Here is an 18,168-nt window from a genome sequence, read left to right on the forward strand (position 1 = left end):
TTCATATTTTGCTTATTAGAACATAGGCCTTAAGTTTTACAAACATTTTCCTCTCATTTTTCAATTTCTGATTTAACTGATTTAACTACAACATCACTCACAAATCCTTTTAAATTGTATACATTTATTTAATATCCTAACTTCACTGTTGTTTTTCTAGATTCATTTAATGTCCTCCTGATTGAGTTCCGTGTACTTCAGTTTCACATATTTTAACTGATTTATTTGCAATTAACAATTATTTGCCATTTATTTACTTGCAGTTTACTGCCATATTCAGTAGGCACTTATTCCTAAAACATGGGAATAAGATTGTACCAATAGTAGTGAAACATTGATTTTAAAATTCTGATAGAGATTCCAGCTAAGCATACAAACTAAAAACTTAAGTACTAATGGAATACTTAGTACTTAGACATAGTAGTGGAATTCTAAAGCCATTGAAGTTGGTCCTGCTGAATTGTCTCTTTTGTTTAATATTATATACAGTTTCAAGAAGTAACATATTCAGTTTAAATCTGATATAACTTTTGTAAATAATGTTCTGACATCAATCAGACAATCTGAGCAAACAGATTGTTTGAGAGCTACCTTATGTCTCATTATGACCTTTGAAATGATTTGTTGGATGATGACACAAAACAAATTTCCACCCAAAGTTGGTATGCACCAGGCTTTTTTTCCTATCAATCAATTCAGTAGTCAGTAGAAGAGATGCATATAAATCCACATGAAGGCAACTTGACCGGATTTGATTCATAAATGCCTTTAGGATAAATCTTCAAGCTCTATAAAGGTGAATCCACAAATGCTACAAGGCTAGATTGATGTTTCCTGATTTGGTACCTTCCAAATATGTTGGACATTCAAGACCTGTAATCTTATAATCAACACCGGCAATGCTTACCCTAGGATTATAACAGTTAAAATCGAACACATCTGGTGCCATTGGATTGGGAGAGGCTGAAGTTGGGGTGCCCCAATCCTTTTTCATCCCTTTTCTTTCCTTTCAGTTGTGAGTTTGCAGTTTCATGTTCAACTGGCAACAATGCATACTGCAAAGCCCAGGATGGTGGTCCCATATGGTCTCAAGACTCTACTTGAAGGAGTGAGCAGAGCAGTTCTCAAAGCTAGTCCCTCCAACATCACTGAGTTTGCTGCTGAATATTTCAAAGAACTGATAGTTTTTCGAGAAGGTTTGTCTTTTTTGTTTTAAAAGGTTAAATATTCATCAATATAAGCAAACCAACAATCAGTCAAACAAGTGTGTCCTTATATTAGCTCTGATAGGAAATGTGTTTCGCATGTCAGTTTTGTACAAGCAGAGATTTAGGTCTATAAATTGATTGCCTTTCTCCGTCTTTTCTTTCCAGAACATCCTAATATGGATATCAAAGAACTGGTGAGAGAATTTCATGTGATAAGAGGTATGAGATTAAAGTACTAAAAATGAATTGTTGCCAGGGTTGCACATTATTTAATGTAATGTTATTTAATTAAACATTATTTAATGTTTCTTTTGAGGGGAGACTTTAAAGAAAATATAAATGTAATTTCTGACCCTGCGACTGAAAGTGGAAGACAAGGCTTTCCTCCCTGACATTGTTTTTACACTGAAAATCTTCCGTCCATCCATCCCGTTCATAACATCCATCCATAGATTATAAATCTGAAAAACCAAAGGTGACTTATATTTATGTGAATTAAATATAGCAGAAAAACACCTGATTTTTAAAAAAACCCAACAGGGTTGTTGTTTGAAATAGTAGTAATGTAAAATTCTTGATTCAATAGATTTGCGTATTTGCCAAAGCCTAATACTTTTGTTCATGGAAATGAGAGGTGAGAGATTGGGTAAGCAGTGAACGTAATTTTAGTGCAGTCCAGGAATGTCCTGAAGATTGGAACAATTTATTGACAGAATGTGAAAGGGTTAATAAGCAAAAGGAAAGATTTCAAGTTGCTACCAGGGCTGAGATTGTACTGTCTCAGTGTGGGAAATATGTGTTAGCATATTCCTCATCAGTCCACAGTTATCTGGCTGGGAGTTAGGGAGCTAGATGATTAAAACAGGGGAAGGATGCTAAGAATGCTTTCATTTGGATTCCATCACTGTGCAGGGGATCAAACTTGATGGCCTTGCTAAGCACCCGGCAAATCCAGCACTGTGATTCTTCTATGTTTCCAAGCAGTTTTTGAAAGCCTCTAGCTGTTCTGAATTTTTCATTTTGACTGCAACTCTGAAGTTGCCATGCACCCTCCCACATTTTTTTGAAAACTAATATTTTTACTTTAAGTAATATTAGATGAGTATCTGGCATGCCGTAAAATAGGGACATCAAATCTTCCTTGCCAAGAATGTCCCTGGATTCTATATGGGCTCCAGAAGCATTCATCTGAAACAAAAAATGATTAAAATGCAAAACTCCAAAAAATTTAAATAGAAAAAAACCAAAAACCTAGCAAAACACTAGAAAAGCACATTGAATAAGAAAAGAAAAGAAAAACTAACAACCCCTTGTTGAATACTGATTAATACAATTACTACAAAATTAATTTCTCATCCCTTGCGAAACAGGCCCAAAAGAATTTAAACTACTAAATCCATTTGCAAAGCTTAAAGAAAAATTTAAAAAATAAGCTCCAAACATTTTGCAAGTTAATAAAGTACAAAAACCCTGTGGGGAAAACCTAACAATGATGTAAATCAAAGCACTTCCAAGGACACACCGCGTTTCCATACAGAAAAGCAAAAATTATTCAAAACAACATAAATCAAAAGGAAGAGGAAAAAAACTCAGATAAAATCCAGCAATGGGTTAAGTTGGGTCAGCATTCAACCAGTCAGTCAACTTTTAAAGACAAAAAGCAAAGTGAAGCAATAAATTCAAAAAGTGAAAGTTAATACCCAGGCATGCTTAGAAAACAAAATGCTGAAGGGAAATGGATGCCTGACTTTCTGACCGCTCCCAAAGGGAACGAATCTTCAAGATTCCCCTTCCCAGATGGGTCCATGGCTGTCCAAAATTTATCTGGCTCATTCCAAAGTGCTCTCATTCAAATTCAAGGAGCACCATTGCCAGCGAACCAATTCTGGCAGCAAAATCAGCAGATTGTTGGTGAGAGAGAGAGAATAATTCCTACCATGGGGCTTCTTTTTATCTCATTGTGCATTTCTCATTTCACTTCTCAGCTTTCTACACTGCACGTATTCTCTTTTCTTGACTACTGCGCTGGTGACAGCTGCCTGGTTCCCACAAAACGCCAGGCAAAAATACATTTGGCTCCTTTGTGACTCAAGGTAGCTCTTTGGCACAGCATGCCTACTCACAACTTTTAGCCAGTTTACCCAATCGAATATTTCTGATTTACACAACACACAAAGCATAAATGAACTAAAAATAGCATGGTGATATGACAAATTAAACTAGTTTGTGGTCTATTGTGCCATGCAAAAATAGCACTTGCGATCTTGAATTTGTCTTTTACTCTATTTCTGATAGAAATTTCTGGATATTTTTACAGGATGGTCTGCATAATGCAGTAGCTTAAATAAAAAAAATGTTTTATAATTCTTTGATTGGCTAACCTTCATGTCTGCAGGCTGCCTTGCCTCTTTGCCTTTTTCCCTCTTCATAATTTTTTCAAAAAACAAAGCAAAAACAAAAACCCTCTCTCCCACCACCAGAGGGCCGTCAAGTTAAGTTGATCCCAGATGTTTTCTCCTTTATCTTGTTCTGCTCCATCATATTATAAAATCACTTTCTCCAAATTGTTGCTCTTCAAATATGTTGAACTATAATTATAAATCCTCTCCTAGTTCAATGGATGGCAGTTATGAAAGTTGAACTCCAATACATTTGAGAAGGCAGCCAGTGGTAAAGGCTGTTTAAAATACACACAAACACGCACGCACGCACACACACACACACACAAACACACACACACACACACACACAAACAAACAAACAAAAGCCACTGAGAACTATCTGAAATTTTAGGCATGATTTTCCACTCTGAAATCTTGTTTATAAGATATTTATCTTTGCTATAACTAAGTACTCATAATTGGGCTTAGACGTGGCAATACTTATGCTGGGTTAGATAGCAAGTCATTGATGTTTCTGTCTTAGCATGATGTAATTTGTAATAATCACTAATAATGGTTTAGTGACATTGTGAACTTCTTCATTTTAAGTTGAAGCCTGCTTAAAGAAAACATGACAGTCGGCAGTGTGAACCTGGTTTATAAGTTGACCCATAGAAATGAGCAGAGCTTAAATGAATTATAACAAACTTTCTTATTGATTTCAATATTTTTCCTTAGTAAGACTAAATCTGAACCATAATTGAGAATTATAGCAGGTGGAAGTACCTAACTGACTCTAGCTGACCTTGAAAAAGCTAAGTAGGGTTGGCTTTGGTTAATAGTTGGATGAGAGACCAGGATGGATTAACGCTATGACAGACCACATCCATAATATTTCCAAGAAAAAACACAGGCATATCCTTGAGCTCACTAAGAGTTAGGACTTTAAAAGAAGCAATTAATATAATTAAAATTGAATTCCCCAGATGTGATTATCTTCAGTGTCCAAAATTTCTGGTCAGAATATGTTATGGTGATGGTTGAGAATTCTGGAAAGTAAAGATCCACATAGTGGGATCACGCCTAGGTTGGCAAAAGCTGTTTAGAATCAACTAAAAAAAACCCTTTTGGACTCTCATTTCCCTCTTGCTGATAATATTAACACGTTCTCCTTTTGTCACACTATATAGCATATTTTTTCATATTTTTCTTTGTCATTTAATTTAGGAACATTTGAGTTGATTCAGCAAGTGCTTCCAGTATAGCTCGTTCTCCACTAACTTAGTGCCTTCTGAAAACAAAAGTACCGGTACCTTTCCTTTTTGGGTATCACTCATTTGCTTCAATTGGTGCTTCCAACTCTAGCTGATTAACCAAATCAATTCCAGGCTGTAAGCATTAGATTAGGAAGAGTGATTTAATGAGTGGGGGAATGGAATGATAGAAAATAATAAATTAAGGAGAGAGAAAATGCTGAGCAATTTTTGCAGGGCTATATTCATTGCTTATTTACCTTTTGGATTATCTAGTGGTTTTATTTTCTAGAAGGGTTTCCAAAATCCTTAACATCCTCAAAATGTGCAGTGTGTGTTTTGGGAATGATGCAAAAATAGGAAGGATCATTTATAAAGCATATACCTGTGATGTATTTTCTTCACATGAAAATAGCATTCAGTGCCTTTTCTTGGCAGGCGGATTGTAAATTTTCTTCAGCTGCTGATTTCCCCAACCAGAAATGTGTTATAGCATATAAGTAGCTGTGATAGCCATCCTTAAATGTGAGGCATATGGAATGTGTGGCAAACCTAAACTCAGGGTCACAGGCCACAGACCATCATTGGTAAGAAATTCAGCCTCTCCCAACTCAGTAGATTTTGGCCGTGCTAGCTGAGATTTTTGGAAGTTGTAGTCCTAGCAATCTAGGGATGGATAGACCAACTGCAAAAGCATTCTTGAGAAATTCCTGGTTTTTTTGTCCAATCTGTGTTTAATTGTCTCCAGGGAAATATTTTTCCACCTCAAGCATAAAATTTTTCCACCTCAAGTACACAGGTAAAAACAAAATTCTTTTCTTTAAACAAAGCAGTCAATTTTGCCATCTCTGCTAACTCCATCAACTTTTGCAGCCATTGTGGGAATCAAAGTATCCTTCCATTTTTGTGCATAAAGTATTCTTGCTGCCATCAACATATATAACATCACGGAGGCACAATGTTATTTTGAAAGAATTTAGCATTTGTATTAGTCAATATAACCCCAGGTATTTCACTTTTTTCTCCACCTTAAAACCCTATATTTTAGTCAATATTTCATAATCCTGAGAGGTCATATTTTTAACAAGCATTGCTCTTTTCTGTCTATTTATTATAAAGTCCACTAAAGCTCCAAACTCATTTAATTTCTTCATCAGATATTCTATACTGGGTTTTGGATCTTGCAAAAATATAACTAAATTGCCAGCAAATGCTCTCATTTATAAACTTCCTTTTTGATATTTATACCTGTTATTTTCCCATCTTGCCTAATATCCCTTTTCAAAACTTCCAACACCAGAAAAATGAAATAAAAGCTGAAAGGGTGTATTATCCAAAGCATAGCAAAGGAGAAACTAACTGTAAAGCATAATTTACACAGGAAGAGCAAAGTTCAACAAAGGGCTGCAAATACAGGAGAAAATCTCAATCTTGTTCAGTAACTGAGAGCCCTTCTTCCTTAGCAAAGATATTCCTTGGATTAGTCTGGCTATAGTTGCTGGCTATAGCACCTTTCCCATATAGGTCTGTACTGAGCTCATCTCAGGTAAGTTTCCAAAACCCTATATAATAAAAGGTAAAAGGTAAAGGTTCCCCCGCACGTGCGTGCTAGTCGTTTCTGACTCTAGGGGCTGGTGCTCATCTCCGTTTCAAAGCCGAAGAGCCAGCGCTTGTCCGAGGACGTCTCCGTGGTCATGTGGCTAGCATGACTAGATGCCAAAGGCGCACGGAACGCTGTTACCTTCCCACCGTAGTGGTCCCTATTTTTCTACTTGCATTTTTACGTGCTTTCGAACTGCTAGGTTGGCAGAAGCTGGGACGAGTAACAGGCGCTCACTCTGTTACGCGGCACTCGGGATTCGACCCACCAAACTGCCGACCTTCTGATCGACAAGCTCAGCGTCCTAACCCACTGAGCCATAGCAATTCCTCCTCCTCCTATTAATACACATTTCTTATTTATACTTCTTGTCCAATAGTTGTTACACATTTGTTTGTGGTAGCACCATCTTATTCATCTGCCTCCCTGCTAGGCATCAGGCCTTGGCAAAGCAGTTCTAGAAGAAAAAAATAATCTTCTGGAAGTAAACTGCAGGAGGAAATAACCAGTAAAATGGGAAGAGTTTTAAAAGCCTTCATACTAAAGCTAAAATTGCTGTTGACCAACTGTCAGAAAAGATAGAAAAGCACGGGGGAAGACTGAAGTCCACCATTTCAACCTCCTCCTCTTCTGCAATAGCACAATGTATGGTTGGTCCAAGAAATATGTAGGATCAATCTGTAACCTCTAATGACAGGACACAGTGAGAAGTTGTTGGTCAAGATGGAAAAACTCTTTAAGGTTTCCAGGGCACATAGAATGTGAGGCTCCAAAGATGTTCCATTAAGAACTTTAAGAGGTTTCCTTATGCCAGATCTGATGGAATATAAACAGTGTGGTGTTTTTCTTAACTGGCAATCTCTCTAGGTCAGTATTTCTCAACCTCAGCAAGGTTGACAGGTGTGGACTTCAACTCCCAGAATCCCGCAGCCAGCAAGTCAACACATCTAAAAATTGCTAAGGTTGAGAAACAATGCTCTAATTTTTAAAGAAGGTTTTTCCCCAACCTACCTCTTAGTAATAGGCATTAAAAATCTTCTCTAGGGCAAAGTTTGCACTTGCAGCATCTTATTCTTCTGCTTACAGCTTTTCTATACAGCATTTGAACAGCTGGTGGTTAGATATCAAATCTCTTCCCATGTGTTTTTTTATGTATTTTGACTTCTTTTTAATGATGGAGGTTTAATTTTTGTTCGTGTTTACTTCTCTGCCATGCCACCCAGAGTCACCTTGCTTGAGTTGATTGGCCTTATAAGTGTATAAAAGGAATAATTAAACAAATATGCAAACTGAATATAGGAAATGGCCAGCCTGGCTTTGTGATGGATTATCACAAAAGCCTGCAGATAATTTCTCATCTGCAACCATAGGCCAATGTGTGCAGTTAGATGAACCGAGTAACCTCTGGGTCCACCAATCATGTACAGCCTTGGATTAACCACTTATTGCATGCTTTTCCTAGTGGCAGACAAAATGTAGATATTTGACTTCCAAAATTGACTTGGAAGTCAGTCACTTTCTTTGTGTTGATGAGGCTTTTTTTTTTTACTCATTTCCTATTTGTCTTCCTGCAGTGGAGAGATGGGCAGAAGGACCAGGAGCAGCAACACAGATGCCCCGTTCTAAAAGGGCAGATGTTGGAGATGCATTTCGGCCAGATCTTGACACAATTCCAATTCATGATGAACCCAAACGGAAGGAGAAATCAACTGACACAGAAGAGGACCAGATAAGCGAAGAGTCTCATGAACTGAGCACCAAAACTACTCAGTTCCCATCTATTGTTGACGAATTTGTAGAAAAGTCTGGGGATGACAAGGGAGCAGGACTTGCCTATATCCCGGCCGATCCAGCTCAGCTAGCAACACAAATGCTAGGTAATGTTGAAACGATGGGTACTGAGCCTGAGTTGAAGGATGTGGCCATCTCTGTGCAGACCCTTCCTACGTTGTCCCTCACTGCCAGCGAGGCAATGGCCGCGATGGCACTTGGCCAACCAGCTGCTCCAGAACCTGCCCCTGAGCCTGCCCCCAAGCCTGCCCCTGAGCCTGCCCCTGAGCCTGCCCCAGCAGAAGCAGAACCTGCTGAAGAAGAAGCAGAACCTGCCCCAGCAGAAGCAGGACCTGCCCCAGCAGAAGCAGGACCTGCTGAGGCAGAAGCAGAACCTGCTGAGGCAGAAGCAGAACCTGCTGAGGCAGAAGCAGAGCCTGCCCCAGCAGAAGCAGAACCTGCCCCAGAGGAAGCAGAGCCCGCCCCAGAGGAAGGGGAAGCTGCCCCAGAGGAAGGGGAAGTTGCCCCAGAGGAAGTAGAAAACAGAACCTCTGCACCTTCTCTCAGGGCTGGATCAGTCACTCAAAGTCAGAGCTCCGTCCAGGAGGAAGTAGCTACCTCGGGCAGCCAGGGGGAGCAGCCACCTGCTGACCTAGTAGAACAAGCTTCCTCAGATCCCTTGCAGGAAGGAGAGCCACCCCCGCCGCTACCACCACCGCCTCTTGATAAAGACCTGTTGCAGGCAGAGGGTTGCCCAAGTGAAATTGAGCTCACATCAGACATACACATCACACCCGTGGGTGATGATGACCCCAGCGCTGGTGGAGAGCCTGTACCACCACCTTATGTAGAGCAGTTTCCACAGCAGATAGTCATTCCTTTTGTAGACAAAGTAGCCTGTCTCTTAGATCCGCTAACGGCTTCACTAAATTCAGGCCAGTTTACTAGTATTCTAGATCCATCTGCAGATGATGCAGAATGTGACCCTGACAGAATGGATACTACAGAGCAACTGAAATCAACTGACCCAGGTTTTATTATGTCAGGTAAGAAAGTCAAGATATTTCTGAATCCTTCCTATTCCAGATTGTAATATTTTAGCTCTGTAAGTAGTAATCATTTCCATCTCCTTGGGTGCATTTATGTTGGTAAGAGCTGACAATAAATTAGCAGGAAAGGGGTTAGTTCTCCAGCTATAGCTGAACTAGAACTGCCAACAGTCCCAGCCATTACAGTTAATACTGAGGGTTGTTGGGTGTTGCAGTTCAGCAACATCTGGAAGGCTACAAGTTTCTCCACTCCTGCAATGTAGCTTTGGCCAAGAAAGTACCTCAAGGACTGGAACTTTACTTGTTTAAATGCAAATAGCCATGCCAGTGCAGGGTTGAAGTAAATGATGCTTACTTTTGTTTTGGGGTGTTACAGGCCCACAGGACTTGTCAGGCAGAATGTGCATGTGTGAAATTTTTGCCTGTGGGATCCTTCTAGATGTGCAGTGGATTGTGAATAAGTCCTAAAGTTTTCTTTGCACAAGTTTGCCCTAGTTTCCTGTTCCTGTATTATATTCTTTTTGTACAGAGACGGAGAAGCAGCATGGGATGAAATTCAGCAAGGGAACACTGGTATAGAAGATGCTTGGCCTTACATTTTCCTACCAGAAGACTTGCTCACAGTAAACTGCACAGCTTGAATCAAAATTGCATACATGCCCATGGCAGCTGGAGGAAAGTGAGGTGGTGACTGTGACTAATTTTTTAAAAACATAGTAGACTCAACTGTGGCGTTGACATGGTTTTTGCATTTAAAAGAAATGGTGGTGGTTGCCTTCGCTTGTCCCATTAGGTCCAATCTTCTCCAGATGCCTACAGAGGATGGACTAGTTGCTTTTTACTTAGAAACATGGGATTGTTGCAACTGGAGGCCTAGCTTTCCTCCCTGGCTGGACTTCTTCCAAACATTTTCTTGCCTCTGTAATAAGCGTCTAAGCCATCACTGTTCCCAGCTGGAGAATGATTAATGGTTTTTATCCATTGACCTCTGATTGCAAAATCTCCCAAGAATCACGTTATGTTAGAGAGATAGGTAGGTAAGAAACAAAAGCATGTTACAGAAGAGAGAATGCTGAAGGGTTAAAAGGATACTGAAGCTTGTCATGGATGTATTTTTTAATATCTTAAGCTGCCAATCATTTGAGTTGGAGTTTTATCATCCAACAGCTTTTGCATTGACTCACTGGAGCTGATGAAAATGAATTCATACAGGACCCTAAGGCTTCACCTGTGGGGCAAGCCTGTAAAATCTAACTGACTGATGTTATGCTGACAAAGGACTCTCACACATGTTGAATATTGGCAATTTGGCAATTTCTTGTAATTAATGAATGATTTGAATCAAAAATGTGCTCTGTGCATCTTTTTAAGCTGAACTGCAGCTTCATCACCACAAGGCACATTGCTGTTGTCCATCTATTTTCAACATACCAAGGTGCACCTTTTTGCCTCTACACTCTCTTCTTTGTAACATGCTTCTTTGCGGCATAAAGTTGTTTGTAAAGATATGCATTATGACTGCAGTTCATACATCCTAGTAGATGGTCTTTCATGCCAGCAAATTTTTCTTTAAATTTTTATTTTATAGCCATGGCAACAAGCGAACCAGGACAGCCACCACCATATTCTAATGTGTGGACTCTCTATTGTCTAACTGATTTGAAACAACAAGGTCGTAAGTCACCACCACCTCCACCACCCCTTCCACCTGTTGGAACTGGTGCTACTGTTCCCCAAGCAACCCTATTCATATCTAGTGGTAAGGACCAACCGCAGTATCTACAGCCGCAGATGATACAACAAGGTCAACCACCACAAGTGTCCTCTCCAACTTATGTGATGATGGAAGATGGGAAGAAGGGAAATGCACCACCTTTCATTTTAGTGGGCTCTTCTGTTCAGAATAAACAGGACTGGAAACCTATCCCAGGCCATGCTGTTCTAACACAGCCGGACGCTAATGGTACTGTGAGGAGGTTCGCTACAATCCCCGTACCAGTCGCCAGGGCAGCAGATACAAAAACGGCCAACCCCAATTTTAACCCTGCACAAGATAGTGGCAGGCCTCCAACTCCAGTTTTTCTTTCAGTTGCCATACCTCTTGAAGATGTGATGAATGGGAAGATGGGCTCAGGAGCTGGGGATAAAGCAGCTTTTGCAGGCAGTTATGGTATAGCAGGAGAAATCACATTTACAACTGCCTCTCTACGCAGGACAGAATAGCAAAACGGTGAGTGGATGTTCAGGGTTTGGTAGAGGCCCTAAAAGCTTGATAATGCTTTAAACACACACCTTTCAAACCTGGTGTTTTTCAGATATGTAGCGTTCAATCTCATTGGTCCCATCAACATGGACAGTGAATATGGTTGGGATTAGATGAGAGATGAAACCTGACACATTTGTCTAAAGTGGGCTCATAAGATGTTTCTTGGTATAGTTGCTCTTCTGCCCATATGATATTCTTGATGGTTTGTAGCAACCACTCCCAGATATCATTCTAAGGGCACAAGCCAAAGATCAGCGTTAAGCAGAGCAAGCAGCTTTTATTTTCTTTTGCAACTGAATGGTACTTTTTTTCTTTGAGGGGGAGCAGGGATGCACAAGATTTGACAGGGTGCCGACATGGTATAATGTTGAGTTCCTTCATTTTTCTCTTCTTAGGGGCAAGGAATCAAGCAAGTGCAGCTGTTTTAAGATGAACAAATATCAAAATACAGTGAATGTAGAGATAATGCCTCTTTTCCAGAAAGTTATAAAAATATTTCTAATTTTATTTATATCCCCACTTTGTGTAAAAGAACGCAGGGCAGCCTACATAATGCTCCCTCCTCCTATTTTTCTGACAAGAATCCTGTCAGGTAGGCTGGGCCAAGAGAGACGGTCTAAAGCCACCTCAAGAGCATCCATTGGATCAGTGGACAACTGATCAGTGGATAGCTTTTAAGTTGTGTGGATTTCAACTTCCCACCTGTATCTTAAAGTTGCCATGGTTGAGATTCCTGCAATAGATTAGTACTAAATTTCTTAAAATCTCATCTTATATATATAATTCAGGGAAACAAACAAACCTAATGCTCTTGCCTCCTAATTTTCCCACAACTCTTAACTTGGGTTAATGAGAGACAAGAACCAGGGTTTCTCTACTCCTAGAGTCCAGGGGTAGGCAACCTCGGCTCTTTTATGATTCATGGACTTCAACTCCCAGAATTCCTGAGTCAGCTATGCTGGCTCAGGAATTCTGGGAGTTGAAGTCCATGAGTCATAAAAGAGCCGAGGTTGCCTACCCGTCCTAGACCATCTTTAACATTATTCTAATGGCTCACTAAAAACCCAAGGAGGAGCATATTAAATGTTCCTTGGGTTTGAAGGTGCATTGGTTTGCAACCTATTGAAGCAGCCATACTGTTTTCCTGATATCATAGGCTGCCTTCTCCAGCTGTGCTCTGAATGCAGGAAATAAATTTTGGTTGAGTTGCAGAAGAGTGCTCTATTTGGGCCTCTCTTCCCAGCCTTTTAAAACTTTGGCTAAATCTGCCTTCTTTCAATTAAAAAACATGTGAGCTAGCTTTCAACAGCAGCACTTACATACAAACCCTTTTGGTGCATTTTTATCATTGCCTTCCTTTCCTTTCATGCATAGTGCTATTTATCAGAATTAATGGTAGACCCCTGAAAACCTGCTTGTTTCCAAGTTGTAATAATAAAGAAAGCTTGATTTTCCTGCCACTATTACAGGTAAAAGAGAGAAATAGGGTTGTTTGTAAAATTGACTGAAAACCCCAGCTTATGGCATATTTCTGTACCATATTGATGGCAATAGTGTTCTCACACATTTATAGCACATTGAGGTTATGTCCAACTGATGTGTGTTTGCTGTATTCAAAACATTCAAGCCATACTTGTTCAAAATCAGTGCGTTTTTCCTGAAAATACAATTTGTGATGCTGATTTCAGGCTAACTATGAATCTTGTCATTCAGTAGCGTATGTTTTATATATATATATGTATTAGACTGAAGATGTGGTACACTGGCTAAAAAGATACAATGGAAATTTGATTATATAGCAGTGGTTTTTGAAGTTCAAAGCATTCCAAAACCACAATTAAGTTTTAGTAGGTTGAAATGAATGTTAGATGGAAGAAATGGTTTTTCACAAAGTGTTTGTTACTGTCATCAGCTAGACTGGTGGACCTACTTTTGCCTGTATAGTTCACTGAAACTGATAAAAAAAATTTAGACTATATAAAACTTAATTTGTTCCTACCACAAATAAATGGTTGACAGCAGTAATGAGAAGATAGTGATAGTGACCTATTTAAAGTCATGAGTAGTAATCATGGGCTGATTAAAAGGAAAAATGTGTCCTGATTTCACTCCTCTTCTGCTCCTATTAGTCTAACTTGCTGAGAAGCAAACCTTGGATCCAACGTATTATGTGAAACTAAAACATTTATTAATATCTTCATAAGGCATTTTTAAAAAGTCTGCAGCTTGTTCCCATCTTTTCCCCACTTGGAAGAAATGTCTCTAAGGAAATTTTTAAAGAGCCTTGGTGGAGCAGTGGGCTAATGCCTCCTTAAGTAACACCAGCTGCCTGCAATTAGTGCAGGTTCGCATCCCACCAGGCTCAAGGTTGACTCAGCCTTCCCTCCTTCCGAGGTAGGTAAAATGAGGACCCAGATTGTTGGGGGCAGTAAGCTGACTTTGTAATAATGCCGCTTGGGGGGGGGGGGGGCGAAAGCCCTAATAAGCAGGCATATACATAGAATGAAGGCTATTGCTAAGCACATTGGTTTGTGCTTAAATTGTAAGCCGCCCTGAGTCTTCGGAGAAGGGCGGGATATAAATGGGATTAAAAAAATAAATAAATAAAAAATTGCAAATAGTTAACTACACATGTGAATAAGATTCCACCAGGAGCGTGTGAACCCCTACAATATATGTTCTACTGTGTACAATTACCGGCATTGTTATATCCATGACTAAACAGATCTCCTTGCACCAATAATTCAGAACAGGCAGAGATTTGTTCCAAGCCCCTCCTTGTATATGCATTTACCTATAGTAAAAAAACCTACTTAAAACTACTCATTTCATCTATCAGATTTCCCACATTATAAAGTTGTGGATATCAGTGACTATTTTCACCCACTATACTAAGTCATAGCTTGTTTCTTCCATGGTTTGCAGAAAAGGCCATCATTCCTGGATTCCCATAGTACTCTAAGCCAAAACCTAATAAGCTGAATTATGGCTTAGTACAATTGAGAAACCCTGTATAGTAGGATAGGGTAACCTAAGAGCAGCCGTTGAAGTGCAACTCTGTTTACTTTTGGAGGCTATCCAAATTTGAACTACACACTCTTGTATGAAGGGTTTTGTCCTTTGTAAAATAAATTCATCCAAGCTTTTGAGCAGGATGAGAAAGCCTGAATGTTTCCAGGGGTTGTTGGATTCTAAATCCAATGACTATTATCTCGAGTCAAGACCAAATCTAAAGATGCTGCCTTTTTATGTATTTTTGTGAGAGGTAAGTGACAGCATTGATGCTTGATACTAGAAATGATGTATTTTTACAGTACTGTCCAGGAACCATTGCTAAATGTACTGAGCTGATGTTTTTTTCCTCCCAGATTGAGAAGAGGTGCTGTCCAACATTTCACCCCAGAATGGAAAGCTGCATCTTTAATTTAAATTTGATTAACTACTAGTACAAGCAATAAAAGCAGTACAAGGAATCTGAATCTAAAGACATTTTTTCCCTATGGCTTAAGACTGGTAGCCAAGTAGCATAAAATTATAAACCAGGAGTTTCCTTAAGTTGATTTTCTATACAAACTGAAAATTTAAAAATGATTGCTAGCAAAAACATGGAACTTCAGACACCTTCAGCAGAAATATATTATTAGACCATTTATTAGATTGGTGGAAAGTTTTGAAGCCTTGTGTGTATATAATTTATCAGTAACACTTACAAAAAAATCTACTTTGAAGTAGCAAAATAGAAAACAGTGTTTCAGGAATGAGAAAAAAAACCCTAGATGGAACCAGAACACCACTCTCAATGCCGTCCTTCCAACATTGGGCCAAGAGACAAAAAAGAGATTTTGCTTGTAATCTACTGAGAGCAAAGAATCAAACGGCACCTGTCACGACAGCAAAAGCCTTTATTTAATAGCAATAAAATATTCAGTTAACACTATTTCCAAACCATAGTTAAATTATACAAGACCAGCAGTCCCTCTGCAATTTCTGTACCCCATATTATACAAATATATAATTTCATAAAGGTTAAAGCACCTCAAACGGGCAAATTTGCTCTGTACAGTAGTCCCTCAAAGGCTTTTGAAATGTACACTCTTTCTTCTAGAGTTTGTTGTGGCACCATAGATCCAGGTGCTTCTCTTTTCTTTGTAATGTCCAAACTTAATCTCATAGAACACTTCTTTGTGTGGATAAGGATTGTGTGGCCTTCCAGAGGTCGAACCATAGCTCCCATCATTCTTGACTGCTCAACATGCTACCAGGGCTGAAGCCCAACAATATTCAGACAGCCTATATTAGTGCACTGCAGGTTTTTTTTTTAAATACTTATCTTAGTTCAAATTAAACTTTTAAAGATTTAAATGGCTCTTAATTCCTTAAAAGATAGCATGGTAATAAAACATGAAAGAGAAAATAAAAAATATCCCACTAAATAGAAAAGACACTGCTAAGTGACTTTATGCATTAATCCAATTTTAGTTAAGTAGTAGTAGCTTGGGTGCAGAGAGTAAAAAATAAAATTATAAATGAATTACCTATGATCCTGTATTTTATTAATTAATGGAATACTGGCTTCAGGAAGTTGACTAATTCTTCCCCAAATTGTCATGCCTTTCTCATGCTTTAAGCCACAGAATATTGTAAGTTACAGATGATCATTTGTCACTGGGTTGAGAAGAAATGCCATGTTTTTCATTATATGCTATTATAATTATTATTCACCAAAGAGAAAGTCAAAATCAAAGGCATTTTTGTTTTCCATTTAACCTGTAATTGATCTTTAGTTCACAAATATGGGTAGCAGTCTCCCTCTCTCTCCCAAGTACAACACCAGTGATTAATCTATGTGCAAATACATCTTGCATTCTAGGGAGAACAGCCTTGAGCTACACTGAGGCAGGAGCACCAAAACGTATTCAATTGCAACCTGTCCAATTTTAATTTTTCCCCCTAAGAATACAGGTATAAAGAAAACACTGAAAACTGATTTAAGACTTCTGTTAGCCTCAGAATTTCCAACGCATTTTAATAGATATCGGGCAAGTTGAAGTAGTTTCTGTCCCAATAGTTGCCAGAATAAATCCAGTCATGTCCACCAGTGTGAGGATTAGGACCTTGATGAAACCACCTGAAAGAGAAAAACTGCTTACGGAAGGAAATGTGTATATTCTGTTTATGAGGAAATTTAAACTCCCATAAGCCCTGAATAACCAGAAAATTCACTAAATAATCGTCATCCTGATCCTTAGAAAGGCTTCCTGAACTACTTATTGCTATTGATCTGTTGAAACAAAGGTAAGGGAAAAGACAAAGGAAAGCTGAGTGGCATTTATGTTTAAGGAAAATGTGCAAATGAACTAACGATGTATTGTGGTAAAGATAAAAAGCATTTGAGGTAGTCCTCATTTAGTAACTGCCTTGGATAGCAAATGATTGGAAATACAACAGTAATAAACTATAATTAAAAATTTAATTTTCCAACCAAAGCAGGCATTTACAACAAAAGCTTTCAGTGTGAAACTGATTAAGGGCTGGTCAGTTTCAGGCACAGCAGTGGCCAGGGGGTTCTAATGAACTAATTAAGTCCATAGAGCTGAGCTTGTTAATTTTGGGTTAATGCTTTGTGGGAAGCCTGGACTGTGAAGAAAAGCAGCGCAGGAAAAGATAGCTTGTTTAAGTAAACTCTGCCTTGTGAGGAGGCAAGCAAGCAAGCAAGCAATAAATAAAAATAAAAAATAAAATAAAAAGTGAAATAAAAATAAACAGATAAAAAGTTATTTAAGCACAGGACACTGTACTAGAGAACTTAATCTAAACGGGACAATCTTTGCAGAGTCTCTCAGTCACATGTTCACTTGATGACCACTTTGCTTAACAACTGAGTTGTAGGAACCAACTGAAATCACTAAAGGAGGGGACTACCTGTATTTTATCAAGCTGGTAGGGAGTGTGGGAAGGAGGATAGTTTGGCAAAAAGTCTGTTGTGGAAGAAGCTGGTTTTACTTTTCCTTCTTATCCACACACTTACCCAAAGAGCTAGAAGGGCAGGGCAAAATGTCAGCTCTGAAGCCAGAAGAGAGGCCACAGAAGCTTTGGAAACTGACTGAAAAAGCCCATCTCTTATCTTAGTCCCCCTTTAATCGTGGCATATATGAGACCAACTAGTGAATTTTAAACTAGTAATTCAGTGGAAACCAAAGAAGTGGGTGTCTTCTCACATTTGTGAGAACAGAATCTGGTTTCAATAAAAAATGCATCCGTTATTAAATAGAGAACTGGATAGGACAACAAAGATAATCCTCAGAAGAAATAGAAGGACTAGTCAATCGACAAAGAAAAAAGCTTCACAATAATCTTGGCTGAATGGAAAACAACCAAATTTGATAAAAGGAGCTTTATTCATACTTATGGCATCACTTGTTATGTTATTTTTAGGCACCGCAAATAATGCAAATCCAAACCGGTCAGCATAGTAATAAAAATGCTATTAAAAGAGAGTCTGTGCCACTGGCTAATGTTTAGAAAAAAGCAAAACATAATACACTGAATTAACAAAGTATTAATAAACAGCTAAGAGTACAGCATGTCGAGAGAAATTCATGCCAACTTTTTAATATGGCAACATTTTTTTAATATGAAGG

The 18,168-nt window shown here is 38.8% G+C and overlaps 2 protein-coding genes across 6 annotated transcripts in view; one reads left to right on the top strand and one right to left on the bottom strand.

Moving 5' to 3' along the window:
• The first annotated feature begins 976 nt into the window (after positions 1 to 976).
• CABYR (calcium binding tyrosine phosphorylation regulated) lies at positions 977 to 15,042 on the top strand. Its single transcript, XM_081326002.1, has 5 exons — positions 977 to 1,196; positions 1,374 to 1,427; positions 8,017 to 9,258; positions 11,351 to 11,491; positions 14,896 to 15,042. Exons 1-4 carry the CDS (start codon positions 1,049 to 1,051, stop codon positions 11,482 to 11,484), a joined length of 1,578 nt encoding a protein of 525 aa, XP_081182128.1. The 5' UTR covers positions 977 to 1,048; the 3' UTR covers positions 11,485 to 11,491; positions 14,896 to 15,042.
• A 369-nt stretch (positions 15,043 to 15,411) lies between these two features.
• Positions 15,412 to 18,168, bottom strand: part of OSBPL1A (oxysterol binding protein like 1A) — a 70,025-nt gene continuing 67,268 nt past the window's right edge. For all 5 annotated transcript variants that reach the window (XM_081325284.1, XM_081325281.1, XM_081325280.1 and 2 more), the window contains exon 29: positions 15,412 to 16,655. In XM_081325284.1, the coding sequence (XP_081181410.1) occupies positions 16,553 to 16,655 (103 nt within the window). In that variant the 3' untranslated portion in view covers positions 15,412 to 16,552. The remainder of the gene's footprint in view (positions 16,656 to 18,168) is intronic.

The sequence above is a fragment of the Vipera berus genome, assembly GCF_964194415.1.
Source record: "Vipera berus genome assembly, chromosome: 3".
Taxonomy (NCBI): domain Eukaryota; kingdom Metazoa; phylum Chordata; class Lepidosauria; order Squamata; family Viperidae; genus Vipera; species Vipera berus.